Source organism: Bufo bufo, chromosome 8 (genome assembly GCF_905171765.1).
Source record: "Bufo bufo chromosome 8, aBufBuf1.1, whole genome shotgun sequence".
Taxonomy (NCBI): Eukaryota; Metazoa; Chordata; class Amphibia; order Anura; family Bufonidae; genus Bufo; species Bufo bufo.
In genome coordinates this window covers 212,097,441-212,116,463 of record NC_053396.1, presented here as the reverse complement: position 1 = coordinate 212,116,463, position 19,023 = coordinate 212,097,441, and the positions used below count along the sequence as shown (strand labels likewise).

The following is a 19,023-nucleotide window of genomic DNA, read 5'->3' as shown; positions in this document are numbered from 1 at the left end:
CAAGTGATGTACCTGCATTGAAAAGCCTCTGATAATACTGTATGGCCATACAGAAGAAAATCTCTACAGTAAAGGATTAACTATTCTTATCGTCGAAAGCTGCACCAAAGGAAATTGCGGAACAGAGTGGATCTTTGGAACTCCCGCGAAATTTAAACCAGCTTGCTGTATGGAGCGACTGAATAAGCCGGCAAATATTTAAAGCTCCATTGAAGCAATAGGGAGACAGCAGACGCTAGACGGTAAGCCAAACATCGATTTAAAGTTTTCTTCAATCCAAAGCTCATATCGAGCTTAAAAGGATATGCTATAAGAGACTTTTCACATTATCAGGATTCCTGTGGACACTTTATGAACATATTGCGCTCCCAGTGAATACACCTACAACATTTTCAGTGACATTCAGTTTCCCAAATTGGGATAGAGCGCTAGAAGATAATACCCCCTCTTTCCCAAATAACAGCATATACTTGAAGTTTTTTGGTGAGATATATATTATTGAATTTATCGACACTATTGAGTCATATGAATATAGTGTCGATCATATCTACCACAATATATGTGACTGTAATGTTGTATATTATTGCTACATTGTTCTTATAAAATTTATTGCTTGTATTTTATGGGGATTTAATAAATATTTTCTGCACATGTCAATCTGGTTGCCAAGTGTATGAGTGCTCACTCATTTTCCTATTACTACATGAAAGGAGGTACTTATTTGTACAATATTTTAGTAGGTGCTGCATGTCACATTCACATAAATGCGATGACCAAGCCTTTCCTAAAAGAGCAATTCGCAGAGCGTCCCACTGCCTCTCCTTATCTTCTTCCCATTGAGCATCCTGGTGCCATCTCTCCTCCAGATAAGTAATGCATAGCTGCTCACATGATGTAAAAGAAAACATGATTCATCAGACCAGTCCACCTTTTTTTTATTACCCCATGGATGGTCCATTTCTTTCTGTGGTGCAGCCCCATAAGCAGCAACCTGTGATGGCCTGTGTGTTCCGACCTCTTTCTATCATAATCAGCAGTAACATTGTCAGCAGTTTTACAGTAGTTCTTTTATGGGATCTGACTAGACGGGCTAGCCTGCACTCCCCATGCACATCAGTGAGTCTGGCTTTCCCTGGACCATTTTTAGTCAGTACTAACCACTGCATTCCAGGAATACCCTACAAGACTGACCGTTTTGAAGATGAACTGACTCGGAAGTCTAGACAGTAGACATCACAATTTGTCACTTGTCAGAGTCGGTCAGATCCGGACACTTGGCCATTTTTTTCTGCTTCTAACAAATCAATTTCAAGAACTGACTGTTCATTTGCTGCCTAATATACCCTAACCTTGACAGATTCCATTGTCATGAGATATTCGGTATTATTCACATCACCTCTCTGTGGTTCACTGTTGTTGCTGTTTTGGTTTATTGGATTAATTGACTATTACAAAAATACAGGGTGTTGTCCAGTTATTATATCTTCATGCAGAAGGAAGTGGAATAATCATCCACAGACATGTGTGCCATTATGAACAATTCCATATAATAATAATAATGCCGTATGCAAATAATTGTTCTTGAGTTTTGTAACAGCCAGATAACACTCGTAAACCAGTGTCCCTCCCTATCTACAGTACACTGAGTGCCAGCTCTCAGGTCTATATAAAGGATGATGAGAGCACCAATTCTCAATATCAGAAGAGATTCTACATAAAGGTGAGTCACATTGCAATCTAACACATTCACTATATCTAAAGATTTTTTTCTAAATCAATATTTATTTCCAATAAGAAGACATTTTATTGCAGCAAACATGGCAACAATTCCATTTTAAACGGCTCCACAAGATCATTGCAAAAACAGTTTCCACCTGACAAAATCTAGAGACCGTTTAAGGTGCCTGTAGATGATCAGGTTTTTTAGATGGAGTTTTGAATGTAAAATCAGATATGGATTCCAACATGAGGATAAGTCTGTGAAGGTTCTCATTTATCCAGGTCATGGTAAATATCGGTAAAGAATAAATCAAGGCAACTGGACGTACTGTAGATTTCTTGAAAACGTTTCACTCGTTCTTCCAACGAGCTTTCTCAATTCTGAGTGACTGTACAAAAATTCTGGAAATAAATATGTAACTGAATCCACATCTGGCAATTATACCCAGCATTGGGTCAAAGGTGTTGATTCCATTTTCCTAATTGGAGTCAGTAGGTGATAAAGACTTCCCAGAAAAAGGTGTTAAGACAGCATTGTATGTGGAAGACAATAGATGTCTAACCCCTCCACCTCTATTCAAGCTTGGTTTCTCCATTTTTACGTAGATGGCCTCCTTCACGCCTCGTTTGTACCAATCGGCCTCCTTATCCAAAACACGTACTTGACTGTCTTCAAAGGTGTGACCTGTTCCTTTTAGATGTAAGTATGTCTGCCACATACAATGCTGTCTTGACACCTTTTTCTGGGAAGTCTTTATCACCTACTGACTCCAATTAGGATAATGGCATCAACACTTTTGACCCAATGCTGGGTATAATTACCAGATGTGGATTCAGTTACATATTTATTCCCAGAATTTTTGTACAGTCACTCAGAATTGAGAAAGCTCGTTGGAAGAACGAGTGAAACGTTTTCAAGCAATCTACAGTACGTGCAGTTGCCTTAATTTATTCTTTACAGATATATAACATGAGGATAAGTAAAATCTGTACTTTATACTACCTCTGCCTTTTCGATCCACACCTGGTTTTATCTTCAAAACTGCATCTGGAAAATCAAAAGCTTACCATGTATGGACAGCCTAAGACCTGTGCAGACTTTGTATAGTGCAACAGAATCCCTCTGGGTCAGTATTATAGACCCCATGTTCTGCCGTATGGTAGTTTCATGATGCAGTGTATTTTCCACAGAAGCAATTCATTATAAAATGTATTGCAGTTTATATAATTACATCTTATACTGACTAGGGCTACACCTAGACTTTTTATAGCCTTTTTTGAGTGACAGCTGTAGTCCAAACCAGTAAATTCCTATGAGCTTTCTGAGTACATACAATGAACGTAAATCACAAACATGATGTGAAAAAACCTGATATCTGATCACTTATTGTAACATCTGTCTGTTCAGTCTCTCAGATAACTTTACTGTGTTGAACTTGCATTCACTATGATTCGTCTAATTCTACTCCTGGCGGCCGCCTGCGTTATGGCATATGGTAGGTAATGTTCATATCTTCTATTGAAACCTGTTATGGAAAGTGGTTGCGCAACCACTGTGCCAACCAACCAGTTTCACTTTGGGCTAGGGCGTTATTCTGGTAGTCCCCTGCTTTTAACCCTAAAACCAATGTACAGGGACCTGGATTTTGCTGCAGGGGTGCAACCAGACTACTTGGAATTGTGCCAGTGTGGTTGGCAGCTGACCCCCACAGAAGTCAAAGACACTGATGTGAAGCACTGAAGGATCAGGCAATACTCGTAGTCAGGGCAGGCAGAGTTCACGCAAATCTGTAAAATTAGTCCAAGGCAAGCAGGCAGCGGAGGGTCAGAATCGGTAAACAGGCAGAGAGGCAGGTGGTCTATGCTGCCAGACAGGAGTGGGAAGATGAGTAGAGTTTCACCCGTTTCCTCCCAAGAGAGTGCAAGAGAGTGGAACAGCGGCGGGCATGGGCTACCGTGCTAACAAACATGATTTTTTGTTTGTTATTAATTTATGTGACCCATTCACTGTTACTAAGGCTGGACCTACACCTATACTTTTTGTAGCACTTTTGATTGAGTTTAACTATCGAGTGACAGCTGCAGTGATTGCATAGAAATCAATTTATTGCTTTGGACTACAGCTAGAGCTCAATATTGAAAATCTATTAAAAGCACTACAAAAAGTATAGGTATAGCTCCAGCTTAAGCATTTCACTTGTGGTATGGGCAATGCAGTATGTACCACCCAATCACCAAAGCACTGCTCAGAGTGTCGGAGGAGTCGTTCCTTCCGCCCAAGAAGGAACACTTTATACTGTATTAAGAGTAGTTAGATGTGTATTTTGACATGTATTTGCTGTGGATTTCCCCTTTGGAATTGCAAGGGTGAAACAAGCAGCGGAAATCCGGAGCATAAAGTTACTTCCTCTGGATTTAAAATCTGTACTGAGGGCCAAAAAATCTATTGTGGAAATTTTATCTAGAGCGTGGATTAAATGTTTTAAAATCTTAGCTGCTACTGTATATGCTTCAGATTTTCTGCTGCAATTCTATTGCAGAAAATCCACAGAGAATATGTTATGTGGCCAAACCTTTGGCTCTTGCACACGACTCATATTGGAGCTAGTTGCTTGAAAATTTGATCATCTGCAGATCTTAGTAACACCTGCTACTTCCTCAATTTGCATGAGACACACAATAATGGCAATTTCTTACTTTTTTCCTTAGTTTTTCCATCCAGGCCACCCACTTATCAGCTGTTTGAGAAGCAGCTGCACTCGCAGTAGCGCTGTGGCCTTCTCCAGTTTTCCCTAGGCCATGTGACGTCACGTTCATCGGTAACATGACCTTAGGTGCAGCTCAGTCCCATTGAAGTGAATGGGTCTGGGCTGCGATACCAAGCACAGCTTCTATACAATGTAAGGCGCTGTGCTGGGTGAGCTAACAGAAGGCTGCGGCACTACTGTGAGCCCTTCTGCCATCTCAAACATCTCCTTCTGCCATCTCAAACATCTGATCAGCAGGGTTCCCAGGTGCCGGACCCCCACCAATCAGATACAGATTTTTTGCTAGTAGCCTCACTGGGTGTTTTTATTTTTGTCTTTCTTGCTTCTTTAAAAAAAAAAAAAGCAGCAGGATCAACTTGCAGGATAAAGGGCTGGATGAACAGATGTCTTTTTTCAGCCTTACCAACTATGGGGAACATTTATTAAGACGCCGGTCTTAATAACCCCTATACCTGGCAGTGGATCCGCCGGAGTTATGAAGAGTTTACTGGCTTTTGTGGATCCTCCGCTACTTCTAAATGTAAGACAGCTTCCTTGCTGTCATACATTTAGACCATTTTCTATTCCAAAAATTTAAAATGGTAAATGAGATGGGCCTACCAGCTGTCCCCTTTTCCGCCCACGTCGCGCCCCCTTTTTTAGACCTGGTGCGAGTGGGGAGAAGTCGCAGATAGCTGTGCAAAGGACCTTTGCAACGCAATCTGCGCCAGAAATACGCTTAATTTAGGCGGATTTCTGTTTGATAAATGACCCCCTGTTACTATTTTACTATGTTGGAGCTTTTGGCGTGCTTTTCAGAAGCTTTGACAGCACCCCCTATACAGGGGAGAACACTATAAAGAAGACACTAATGGTAAACCAGACTGTGTCCAAAAACACGAGAAAAAATGCTTCAAAAGCTGCAGATGGCCAAAATAAATCAATTTTGCGGAACGGGTGCAGACCCATTCATTTTCAATGGGGCCGGAATGTGCTGCCGCATCCGCATTTGCGGATCCGCACTTCCGCATCCGTGCTTCCGTTTCCGCAAAAAAATAGAACATGTCCTATTCTTGTCCGCAATTGCAGACAAGATTAGGCATTTTCTATTATAGTGCCGGCGATGTGTGGTCCACAAATTGCGGAATGCACATTGCCGGTGTCCGTGTTTTGCTGATCCGCAAAACACTAACGGACGTGTGAATGGACCCTCATAGTAACATTATTAAAGGTTACGTTTTATCTTCATGTATATTCTAATGGATTGCCTTCCTTGTACAATGTTATAATATACTTTCTATGTTAGACGGTATATTATAGTGCATTTGTATTGTGCGGCAGTTGTGTGCGGTTCTGCTGCGATACTGCAGGTATATAGAGGGACAAGCGTTATTGGAAAAAATCATTTTTTACTGGTGATATACCAGTCGTCGTCCCCAAAAAACGGATTGAAGCGAGGTGTTATATACCAATATACTTTCTTTATAGTGCATTTGGGTACTGTATAGTGCATTTGCGCATGCGCGTACGCGAAAATAATATTGCCGATATTTTGCATTGAAAAAAATAATGAATGGAGATCGTCACTGTCCATGTTGTGGGACTATTTTGCACTTCTAGTAATTATTTCTTGGCAGCAAATATGAGCTGAAGGTTTTTTTAGGTTCGCCTGCCATTAAAATGAATCGGACCCGCTGCGAACTTGCGGTTTGTGAACATTTGATCGCGTTTGCGAACCGTCCCGGCAGATGTTCGTCCATCACTAATGACAATAAACAGAAAACAGTAATTCTTTCTAATATAATTTTTTCCCTAACATCCAGGATGTCCCAGTATCATCAGTAAGTCAACCTGGAGTACAAGAAATACAAACTGCAGAGATGCATTAAAAACTCCGGTCCCTTGGGTGATCATCCATCATACAGTCACCCCGACCTGCACGTCAACAGCTGCTTGCACCACACAGCTGAGGAACATTCTAGACTATCACACCCGTACTAATAAATGGTGTGATATTGGTTACAAGTTAGTATTGAGCTTTGTAATTCGTGACTGCGGTGGTGGGGATGGGAGGATATTATTTTATTTTATTTTATACATGTTTTACACTGTTTGTAGGAATATTTTATCTCTGACCATAAAAATATTTAGTTCCCAAAATGCCCCATAGGCACTAATTAATGGTGCAACTTTCCAGGAAGTCACCTGTATGGACAGCAGAGCCTATGCTAATGTAGGCAAGACATACAGAACATTGTGATGGGGCATATATTTGCCCAAGGCTCATGAACTTATATTCAATTTTATTCAGCGGTGGGTAAATGTCAAGGCTAGCCTTATAGCCCTATTACACCTGAAGATAATAGTGAAGATCATTATGTATGAACGCTCGTTTGCAATAATCTGGCAGTGTAATACTGCCATCGATTACTGGATGAATGAGCAAACGCTCATTCATCGGGTAATGGTAATCTTTTAGCAGGGATAAAAATCCTCGTTTGTCAAACAGTGATTTATTATAGAGACGAGCGATCAGACGAGCTTCATCTGCAGGTTAATACAGGGAGTGCAGAATTATTAGGCAAGTTGTATTTTTGAGGATTAATTTTATTATTGAACAACAACCATGTTCTCAATGAACCCAAAAAACTCATTAATATCAAAGCTGAATATTTTTGGAAGTAGTTTTTAGTTTGTTTTTAGTTTTAGCTATTTTAGGGGGATATCTGTGTATGCAGGTGACTATTACTGTGCATAATTATTAGGCAACTTAACAAAAAACAAATATATACCCATTTCAATTATTTATTTTTACCAGTGAAGCCAATATAACATCTCAACATTCACAAATATACATTTCTGACATTCAAAAACAAAACAAAAACAAATCAGTGACCAATATAGCCACCTTTCTTTGCAAGGACACTCAGAAGCCTGCCATCCATGGATTCTGTCAGTGTTTTGATCTGTTCACCATCAACATTGCGTGCAGCAGCAACCACAGCCTCCCAGACACTGTTCAGAGAGGTGTACTGTTTTCCCTCCTTGTAAATCTCACATTTGATGATGGACCACAGGTTCTCAATGGGGTTCAGATCAGGTGAACAAGGAGGCCATGTCATTAGATTTTCTTCTTTTATACCCTTTCTTGCCAGCCACGCTGTGGAGTACTTGGACGCGTGTGATGGAGCATTGTCCTGCATGAAAATCATGTTTTTCTTGAAGGATGCAGACTTCTTCCTGTACCACTGCTTGAAGAAGGTGTCTTCCAGAAACTGGCATTAGGACTGGGAGTTGAGCTTGACTCCATCCTCAACCCGAAAAGGCCCCACAAGCTCATCTTTGATGATACCAGCCCAAACCAGTACTCCACCTCCACCTTGCTGGCGTCTGAGTCGGACTGGAGCTCTCTGCCCTTTACCAATCCAGCCACGGGCCCATCCATCTGGCCCATCAAGACTCACTCTCATTTCATCAGTCCATAAAACCTTAGAAAAATCAGTCTTGAGATATTTCTTGGCCCAGTCTTGACGTTTCAGCTTGTGTGTCTTGTTCAGTGGTGGTCATCTTTCAGCCTTTCTTACCTTGGCCATGTCTCTGAGTATTGCACACCTTGTGCTTTTGGGCACTCCAGTGATGTTGCAGCTCTGAAATATGGCCAAACTGGTGGCAAGTGGCATCTTGGCAGCTGCACGCTTGACTTTTTTCAGTTCATGGGCAGTAATTTTGCGCCTTGGTTTTTCCACACGCTTCTTGCGACCCTGTTGACTATTTTGAATGAAACGCTTGATTGTTCGATGATCACGCTTCAGAAGCTTTGCAATTTTAAGAGTGCTGCATCCCTCTGCAAGATATCTCACTATTTTTGACTTTTCTGAGCCTGTCAAGTCCTTCTTTTGACCCATTTTGCCAAAGGAAAGGAAGTTGCCTAATAATTATGCACACCTAATATAGGGTGTTGATGTCATTAGACCACACCCCTTCTCATTACAGAGATGCACATCACCTAATATGCTTAATTGGTAGTAGGCTTTCGAGCCTATACAGCTTGAAGTAAGACAACATGCATAAAGAGGATGATGTGGTCAAAATACTCATTTGCCTAATAATTCTGCACGCAGTGTAGGACCTTTAGGGATGTGTGATCCTGCGAAATGGACACAACAGATTATCTGGCACCCTAAAGGGCATCTGTCAGCAGATTTGTACCCTGGCTGAAAAATTATGTTTTAATATATGCAAATAAGCCTGTAGGAGAAACTGGGGTGTGGCCATTACACTTAGAGGCTCAACTTTGTCTGCAAATACCACACCCTCTCCGCTTTGATTGACAGGGCCAGGTGTAAGGACATCTACACTGCCTGGCCCTGTCCGTCAAAGTGCAGAGGATGCATCAGTTACAGAGGGAGCAGAGCCTCGAGGAATAATGGCAATAGGATGTTTCAAGTTTCATGGAATGGATCAATACAAAATGAAATATTTTCCCTGATTGTTTCACAGCTTTCTCATTGGCAATGACGGCAACATATATGAAGGTCGTGGCTGGTCAAAAGTTGGGGCTCATGCCAAAGGTTCCAACTCTATATCCATTGGGATTGCTTTTATTGGAGACTTTCAGAGTAAGTTGAGAAATCAGTGACATGAAGGTTGTGGACCAAGTAACTCAGTTTTTCTTTCTCTTAAAAGCATTTTCCTACGTTAACAAGTGGTGGCGAATTACTATGATATGCCATCATTACTAATAATGGAGGTCTGAATGGTGGGGTCTCCATGATTCTCAGAAGGATCCAGCAGGTTTTCTGGTCTTTTAGCTGCATGGAATAGTGCTGCAGACTGCACAGAGAAGTCATGTAAAAAAGCACAATGCATTTTTTTTTTTTTAAGACGGACATCCAGTCAGTGGCCTCCATTCTATGGGCTTGTTTAATGAATGCACAAGCACCTTTCCTAGCTCATATGGTAAAGCAGACTACTAAGATGAAGTGTGAAAGGCCATGAGTAAAGCACAGAGGCACCTTTAGAATTTTTGCCTGGTCCTACACCCACTCCTAACATAGAGTATTCCATAACATGACACTATGGGAAGCAAACAAGATGCACTAAACCTAAAGCCTTTTATGTACAGCATTACAGCCTGTATTATAGCCCTGCATTTACCAGATTCGGGTGAATATAGTTTTTTTGGGGGGGTCAAATAAGCACTAAGCATTGAGTAATAAGTTCCCAATATAGATATGTGCAGTTATCAGGCTGGTGGTGGGCAGTCATCTTTTGTCACTACCAGAGCTTTGGGACGTTCTCACAGCTCTGTTTCTCCACCCCTGTGATGATGTCACTACTAGAGCTGGGAGGAGTTCTCACTACTCTGTTTACTTTTGGTTTCTTTCACCACAGCTGTTCTTCATGTGTTTGATTTCCCTCTCTTTATATCACCCCTCCTCCTATGATAGGATGTGGATTATAGTTCTCACTTCAGTTGTAGCTCTTGCTTTAGTTTCTTCACTTGTAGCTATCAGTTCACTGGACCTGTGTTCTGCTGCAGCTAGCACTCCGGATATTGCCAGCCTGTCCTTGGATCCGTCTTCTCTGCGGCTACAACACCTTCAGCTAAGTCTGCAGACATTGTTGTATTCCTGTTTGTTTTCTGACTGGATCTGAGGTGGCCACGGTTCCCTCCATATACTGAGTAGGGCACTGGTGGCCGTGCCCCTTCCACTATTGTAGGGGTTACAGTGGTCATTAGTCTTAGGCACGTGGGCATGCCTCGTTCCGCCATTTGGATCCGGGCATGTGCTTTAGCAGAATAGGGAAAGCGTTGAGGGTCGGACAGGGGTCACCCTTTATCCTCCCTAGTTCTGGGTCCAGTCAGTTGCTCTGTACTGTGAATTACTATTGTTGCTCACATACAGCCGTGACATCTTTAGGCCACGTGTAGCACAAGTTTACCAAAAATTTTAACTAAGGGCTCATGCACATGGTCATAGCTGTTTTTGTGGTCTGCAAATTGCGGATCTGCAAAGCACGGATACCGGCCATGTGTGTTTCGCATTTAGCGGAACGAAACCTCCGGCCCTCTATAGAACTGTCAGAGTATAGCACATGTGCTATTTTTTTTGCAGGTGCCGCAGTGTGCTGTCCATGTCTTTTGCAGCCCCATGGAAGTGAATGGGTCCGCATCTGATCTGCAGAAAAGGCGGATCGGATGCGGCCAAAAACAATGGTTGTTTGCATGAGGCCTAACTTGAATTCTCTCATTTTGGAAACCCCACAATTGTCCTCCAACAGGCCACACCTGAAGGCTTTGCTGGCCATGACACCATGAGAACTGAGCAGTTCTGGCATAAATAACCTGAGGAGATTCATTGTGGATAAATGTAAAGTTCTGCATCTTGGTAGTATTAATCTCCATGCATCAAATGTCCTAGGGGATGTAACACTGGGGGAGTCACTTATACAGAAGGGTTTGGGTGTCCTTGTGGATGGTAGAGTAAATAACAGCACAATGTCAATCGGCTGCTTCTAAGGCCACCAGGACATTGTCATGTATTAAACGAGGCATGGACTTGCGGGGCAGGGATGTAATATTACCACTTTACAAAGCTTTGGTGCGGCCTCATCTGGAATACGCAGTCCAGTTCTGGGCACCAGTCCATAGAAAGGACGCCCTGGAGCTGGAAAAAGTACAGAGGAGAGCGACTAAACTGATAAGGGGCATGGAGGATCTGAGTTATGAAGAAAGATTAAAATAATTAAATTTATTTAGTCTTAAGAGGAGACGTCTAAGGGGGGACATGATTAACCTGTACAAATATATAAATGGGCCATACAAAAAAATACGGTAAAAAGCTGTTTCATGTAAAATGCTCCCAAAAGACAAGGGGGCACTGCCTCCGACTGGAAAATAAAAAGTTCAGTCTCCAGAAGCTTCAAAGCTTCTTTACTTTAAGAACTGTGAAGCTGTGGAATAGACTTCCTCAGGACGTGGTCACAGCAGGAACAGTGGACAGTTTTAAAAAGGGTTTAGATGAATTCTTAAAAGTAAATTACATTAATGCTTCTGAAAACGTGTAGAAATCTGAGTCTCACTTTCTTCTGGGATTTGCGTCCCCATCGATCCCTTGGTTGAACTTGATGGACTTATGTCTTTTTTCAACCCTATTAACTATGTAAGAGAGACAGTAGCATTATTTTCTTTCTCCTTATAAAAAGAAGGGGTAGAGTAAGACAATGTTATATATAAACCACCTGGGAACTTCACCAATTGGAAAATCAAGGAAGACTCGTTTTGGCATGTAGATGGCGATACATACGCTTCCACTCCCCCACTAAAATTAGCAAATTTCCAAATTTCAATTTCTCTACTTTTATAAAAGATAGTAATACCTCCAAAAATAGTTATTACTTTACATTCCCCATATGTCTACTTCATGTTTGGATCATTTTGTGAATGTCATTGCATTTTTTGGGGAACTTTAGAAGGCTTAGAAGTTTAAAAGCAAATCTTGAAATCTTTCAGAAAATTTCCCAAACCCACTTTTTAAGGACCAGTTCAGGTCTGAAGTCACTTTGTGAGGCTTACATAATAGAAACCACCCAAAAATGACCCCATTTTAGAAACTACACCCCTCAAGGTATTCAAAACTGATTTTTACAAACTTTGTTAACCCTTTAGGTGCTCCACAAGAATTAATGGAAAATAGAGATAACATTTAAAAATTTCACTTTTTTGGCAGATTTTCCATTTGAATACATTTTTTCCAGTAACAAAGCAAGGGTTAACAGCCCAAAAAAACTCTATATTTATGGCCCTGATTCTGTAGTTTACAGAAACACCCAATATGTGGTCATAAACTGCTGTACGGGCACACTATATTGCGCATAAGAAAAGGAACACCATACATTTTTGGAAGGCAGATTTTGCTGGACTGTTTATTTGACACCATGTCCCATTTGAAGCCCCCCTGATGCACCCCTAGAGTAGAAACTCCCAAAAAGTTACCCCATTTTGGAAACTACGGGATAAGGTGGCAGTTTTTTTGGTACTAGTTTAGGGTACATATGATTTTTGGTTGCTCTATATTACACTTTTTGTGAGGCAAGGTAACAAGAAATAGCTTTTTTGGCACCGTTTTTATTTTTGTTATTTACAACATTCATCTGACAGGTTAGATCATGTGGTATTTTTAGAGAGCAGATTGTTACGGACGCGAAAATACCAAATATGACAAGTTTTACATAACAAAGCATTTTTGAAAATTATCTTTTTGTGTCTCCACATTCTGAAAGCCGTAGTATTATTTATTTTTTGGCGACTGTCTTGTGTAGGGGCTCATTTTTTTTTTGGTTGAGATGACGTTTTGATTGGTACTATTATAGGGTGCATATGACTTTTTGATCGCTTGCTATTACACTTTTTGTGATGTAAGGTGACAAAAAATTGCTTTTTTTTTTACACTTTTTTTACGGTATTCATCTGATGGGTTAGGTCATGTGATATTTTTATAGAGCAGGTTATTTCGGACGCGGCGATACCTAATATGTCTAAAAAATAAACTAAAACTAAATAAATCATGTTTTAGTGTCTCCATAGTCTGAGAGCCATAGTTTTTTCAGTTTTTGGGCGATTGTCTTAGGTAGGGTATGAATTTTGTGGGATAAGATGACGGTTTAATTGCCACTATTTTGGGGTGCGTATGACTTTTTGATCGCTTGCTATTACACTTTTTGTGATGTAAGGTGACAAAAAAAATGGATTTTTTTACATGTTTTTAATTTTATTTTTTACGGTATTCACCTGAGGAGTTAGGTCATGTGATATTTTTATAGAGCAGGTTATTATGGACACGGAGATACCTAATATGTCAACTTTTTTAAATAAATTTTTGTTATTAATCATGTTTTAGTGTCTCCGTATTCTGAGAGCCATAGTTTTTTCAGTTTTTGGGCGATTGTCTTAGGTAGGGTATGATTTTTGCGGGATGAGATGAAGTTTTGATTGGCACTATTTTCTGGTGCATATGACTTTTTTCGCTTGCTATTACACTTTTTGTGATGTAAGGTGACAAAGGTTTTTTTTTTACACCGTTTTATTTTTATTTTTATGGTGGTCATCTGAGGGGTTAGGTCATGTGGTATTTTTATAGAGCAGGTTGTTAGGTTGTTACGAACGCAGCAATACCTAATACGTATACTTTTTTTTTTTTTTACTTAAGTTTTACACAATAACAGCATTTTTAAACCAACAAAATTATGTTTTAGTGTCTCCATACTCTGAGCCATAGTTTTTTTTCTTTTTAGGCGATTATCTTAGGTAGGGTCTCATTTTTTGCGGGATGAGGTGATGGTTAGATTGGTACTATTTTGGGGGGTATACACCTTTTTGATCGCTTGGTGTTGCACTTTTAGTGATGTAAGGTGACCAAAAAATGGTTTATTTAGCACAATTTTTTTTTTTTTGACAGTGTTTACCTGAGGGGTTAGGTCATGTGTTAGTTTTATAGAGATGGTCAAGAGGGACGTGGCGATACCTAATATGTGTATTTTTCTTTTTTCCCCTATTTAAAAAAATTATAATTTCCCTTTATTTTGGCAAAAGGATATATATTTTTTTTTTCACTTGAAACTTTACATTTTTTGGGAAAACTTTTTTTTTTTACTTTTCTTTTTCACTTTGTTTTTTCACTTCTGTATTGGAATGCATTGGCTGTAAGTGTAATACAGTGGGCTGGATCTCACAGGCTCTCCCCCAGACGGCAGCCCCCATGCCTAAGCCTTCCATGCCATCGGGTCCCCGTCATAGCAGCACGGAAAGCCTATGGCGGCTCCGATACCCACGAGAACATCGCATGTGCCACGGTCAGCGCGGACCACAGCACATCAAGGGTTAATGCGCCGGCATCTGATTTCACCGATGCCGGCGCATGCAGCAGATCGGGCGGGCACATCTCCTGCACCCGCCTGTTCACAGTCGCCATACACAGGTCCTTAAGTCACGGATATCTGCGCTGTACATGTATGGCGCGGGTCCTCTACGGGTTAAAAGACAGCTGGGTTTAGCAGAAAGGATCTCTGTATTGGGATATGAGGCTTGTGCCGGGCTTGGAGGGCTGAGATCAGTGCCATCTTAAGAGCATTATAGGCCCCCGGGCAATACAGTGCACTGGGGCCCTGTCTACACAATCACGCACTAGAATAGTATACACCCTATAGTATACAGCACCACACAGTATGCAGTATAGCACCCTATAGTATACAGCACCACACAGTATGCAGTATAGCACCCTATAGTATACAGCACCACACAGTATGCAGTATAGCACCCTATAGTATACAGCACCACACAGTATGCAGTATAGCACGCTATAGTATACAGCACCACACAGTATGCAGTATAGCACCCTATAGTATACAGCACCACACAGTATGCAGTATAGCACCCTATAGTATACAGCACCACACAGTATGCAGTATAGCACCCTATAGTATACAGCACCACACAGTATGCAGTATAGCACCCTATAGTATACAGCACCACACAGTATGCAGTATAGCACCCTATAGTATACAGCACCACACAGTATGCAGTTTAGCACCCCACACTATACAGTACCCCACAGTATATAGTAGAGCAGTATAGACCCCTACACTATACAGCACCTCACTGTATACAGCACCCCAAACTATACACGATACAGCCCCCCACACTATACAGTACAGCACTCTACACTATACCGCACCCACAGTATACAGCCCCCCACACTATACAGTACAGCAGTATAGCACTCCCCCCACTATACAGCCCCCCCCCCCCCACACTATACAGGCCCCCCACACTATACAGCCCACCACACAGTATACAGGCCACCCCCCCCCCACACACACAGTATACAGCCCACCACACAATATACAGCCCATTACACAATATATAGCCCACCACACAATATACAGCCCACCACACAGTATACAGGCCCCCACACAGTATACAGCCCCCCACACAGTACACAGCACCCCACTATACAGTAGTTTACAGTATATTAAAATAACAACCCCATGTCACCTTTTTCTGATGTAATCTTTACACAGAAAAGCTCCACAGTTAACTTCTGCAACACTCCTGATAGGACCTGTGATGACTTCATAGCCATGTGACCAGTAATTGCTAGGTTACTGGTCACATGGTAATGATGTCATTAAGGTCCTAGATCAAAACTCATTAAGGTCCTAGAATTAAGATCATTAACACAGTACGATCATGATGCCTGTGTAGCCGACAGCCTGACACCCGGGGCAGTAGCTAGCAGGGCTCAAGAGGCAGCTGCCTTGGGCCCCCCCAGGAGCAACTGGGCCCAGGGCAGCTGCCCCTTTTGCCCCTTGGTAAAGACGGCCCTGGCGGCAACGCTGCTAAATGACGGTTGGGAAGTTGGCTGGTGGGTTCACTGGGCAGGCGGGCCCCCAGGCAAGTGGGGCCCCCGGGCAACTGCCCAGCGTGCCCATTCGAAAAGACGGCCCTGGCTGAGATCACTGTGAGGGGAAACAGGCCCCTAAAGCCTGTTCATGGGCTCTTTGAGGCAGAACTGCCAACAGGGTGTGAACTAACACCAAAATCACAAGGTGACTTTTTGTGTTGAATGTGACTTTTTGTTTATGAACTTGCCAAGAGTGTGAATAAACACTGAACTGTTTGATTTAAGAACTGGTTGGTGCCTCTATACTGCGTCCACTTATCCTGTCTACCAGAGCGAATCCCTACACAAAAATTAAAATTCATGGTTTTTGTCATGCGGTTTTTAGTAGTATTTTTTTCCGTGAAAAAAAAAGAATGCGAAAGGTAAGACGACTGCCAGAATGGGGGAGGTTGAAACATACGAACCAATCACGTTTTTATGGCATGTAAAAGTTATATCATTTGATTGTTTTTGCGGAGAAGATGCAGGGACATAAGGAAAAGAAGAAAATAAAAAATAATTTTCACTGAATATTCTTCACATTGTTCTCTTTCCTCTGCCGTACCTCACATTTTCTTTTTTCTCCCCCTGCAATCAGAGGGTCTTCCATCTCAAGCCGCCATAAACGCAGCCAAACTTCTCATCCAATGTGGGGTCAGCCTCAAGATGATCGAAAACAAGTACACCCTGAAGGGTCATCTCGATGTCTTCAGCACTGCGTGTCCTGGAAATGAATTATATAATAACATCAAAACATGGCCCAGGTTCAAGGCTGGCAAGCAGTCATTGCCATAGGGATCAATGCATACTGCAAGAATTGTAGCAGAATAAAGCTGCACGCTGCACTTATGGTGACTCCTTTATTTAAACGCAACTGGTGAAAACATAAAAATAGAAAATTCATAATAAACTCTAGGTCTACACATTCAAAATGAGCCCATTGTATAGCTCCTTGAGGTGCTGTTCATGGTCTCTCAGTGGTATTCTTTTTTATGCACCAATAAACATCTATAGATGCTTTCTTCTCCTGGGGAAAAGTCAGGTGTGGAATGGAAACTTAGGCCGGGTTCACATCACCATTTAGTTTCCCACTCTTCTCAGAAGTACTGAAAAATAAACAAAAAAACTGATCCTGTATTTTAAGCATTCATTATGCACAGTTATGCATTTTTTTGCATCAGTTTTAGCCATTTCCGTCAGAGATACGTTATTTTAGACGAAAAAAAAAAAAAAATCCATCCAAATAATCCGTAAAAATTAGAGCCTCCTGTGGCTTGTACAGCATGACCGTGGGAGATTGTTGGGAGGGAAGCGTTCCTTCCCAACAATCTGCTGCTTGCCCAGAGATGAGGAGGAGCGATCGCTAACGCTATCACTCTTCCCCATAATGACTCATTGTTTTCCGGCAACAGATCGCGTTTACACTACTGCTGCCGGGAAACAAGGATTTTTGTGTTCGCACATACCAACCAATTACTCGATAAATGAGCGTTTCACATTTAAACCACCAGATCAGCGCTAATGACTGTTTCTATGAACACTATGAACATTATATTCGAGGGCTTGCAGGTGAGCTGACCCTGTAAAACATTATATGCGAGGGTCTGCAGGCGAGCTGACCCTGTAAAAGATTGTAAGTGTGGGCCTGCAGGTGAGATGACCCTCTAAAAAATTATATGCGAGGGCCTGTAGGTGAGCTGACCCTGTAAAACATTATATGCCAGGGCCTGCAGGTGAGCTGACCCTGTAAAACATTATATGCCAGGGCCTGCAGGTGAGCTGACCCTGTAAAACATTATATGCGAGGGCCTGCTAGTAAGCTGACCCTGTAAAACATTATATGCGAGGGCCTGCTAGTGAGCTGACCCTGTAAAATATTATATGAGAGGGCCTGCAGGTGAGCTGACCCTGAAAAAGATTGTAGGTTAGGGCCTGCTGGTGAGCTGACCCTGTAAAAAATTATATGCGAGGGCCTGCAGGTGAGCTGACCCTGTAAAACATTATATGCGAGAGCCTGTAGGTGAGCTAACCCTGTAAAACAGTATGTGCGAGGGCCTTCAGGTGAGCTGACCCTGTAAAACATTATATGCGAGGGCCTGCAGGTGAGCTGACTGTAAAAGATTGTAGTTGAGAGCCTGCTGCCGAGTTAACCATTTTAAAAATTGTTTGAACGTGGGCCTGCTGCCGAGCTGACCATTTTACAAATTGTGTGGACGAGTGCCTGCTGCCGAGCTGACCATCTAAAAAATGTTGTGGGCGAGGGCCTGCTGCCGGACTGACCATGTAAAAAAAAATTGTGGACGAGGGATTGCTGCCGAACTGCCCATTTTACAAATTGTGTGGACGAGTGCCTGCTGCCGAGCTGACCACTCTATGGCGGTGTGCTGTTTGTCACCTAAGCAAATATGTTTAAGCACGGCCTGTTGCCGCTTCCCCACTGCAGTGCTACACTGCTTCCAGCTACTGACCGATGGCTGACTGGTGCTGCAAGATGATAATTCAGAGGTAGAAGTGGATGAGGAGGGGGAGGAGGAGAAGGGGGGATTGCAGCCATTAACGTAGGTGGCGGCGGAAACCCTGATGGAAGTAGGGCCCGCAATCTTTGGCGTCGTTAGCACCTGTGCCATCCCAGGGTACAACTCGCTCCCGGCCTTCACAACGTTCACCCAGTGTGTTGTCAGGTGAATGTAGCGCATCTGGCCAAAAGCGCTTGTAATGTCGCTGCCACCACCGCCTAATAAAAAATTAAAGTGAACGAATGTCACAGATATTTAGGATGTGCACACGTTATACAGGAGGTATAGTGCAAGTAATGTCGCTGCCACCATCGCCTAATAAAAAATTACACTGAATGAATGTCACTGATATTTTGGATGTGCACACGTTATACAGGAGGTATAGTGCAAGTAATGTCACTGCCACCACCGCTTAATAAAAAATTACACTGAATGAATGTCACTGATATTTGGGATGCGCACACGTTATACAGGAGATTTGGCCCTGGTAATGTCGCTGTCACCACCGGCTAATAAAAATGTACACTGAATTAATGTCACTAATAAAGTACACTGGATGTCACAGATATTTTTAGGCTGCGCACACGTTACACAGGA

General features: G+C 42.1%; 1 protein-coding gene across 2 annotated transcripts; it reads left to right on the top strand.

The window, feature by feature from the left end:
* Positions 1 to 1,629: 1,629 nt before the first annotated feature.
* LOC121009229 (peptidoglycan-recognition protein SC2-like) lies at positions 1,630 to 16,759 on the top strand. Of its 2 annotated transcripts, none has more exons than XM_040442204.1 (5): positions 1,630 to 1,720; positions 3,128 to 3,215; positions 6,290 to 6,491; positions 8,967 to 9,085; positions 16,509 to 16,759. In XM_040442204.1, exons 2-5 carry the CDS (start codon positions 3,167 to 3,169, stop codon positions 16,703 to 16,705), a joined length of 567 nt encoding a protein of 188 aa, XP_040298138.1. In that variant the 5' UTR covers positions 1,630 to 1,720; positions 3,128 to 3,166; the 3' UTR covers positions 16,706 to 16,759. The 2 variants fall into 2 exon arrangements, with proteins under 2 accessions (XP_040298138.1, XP_040298139.1); XM_040442205.1 differs by lacking the exon at positions 1,630 to 1,720 and adding an exon at positions 2,395 to 2,419.
* Positions 16,760 to 19,023: the final 2,264 nt, after the last annotated feature.

Coding starts and splice junctions, on each gene's coding strand:
- LOC121009229 (XM_040442204.1), top strand. CDS start 3,167: ATGATTCGTCTAATTCTACTCCTGGCGGCCGCCTGCGTTATGGCATAT. Junction 3,216..6,289: donor CGCCTGCGTTATGGCATATG/GTAGGTAATGTT, acceptor CCTAACATCCAG/GATGTCCCAGTATCATCAGT. Junction 6,492..8,966: donor TGGTGTGATATTGGTTACAA/GTTAGTATTGAG, acceptor ATTGTTTCACAG/CTTTCTCATTGGCAATGACG.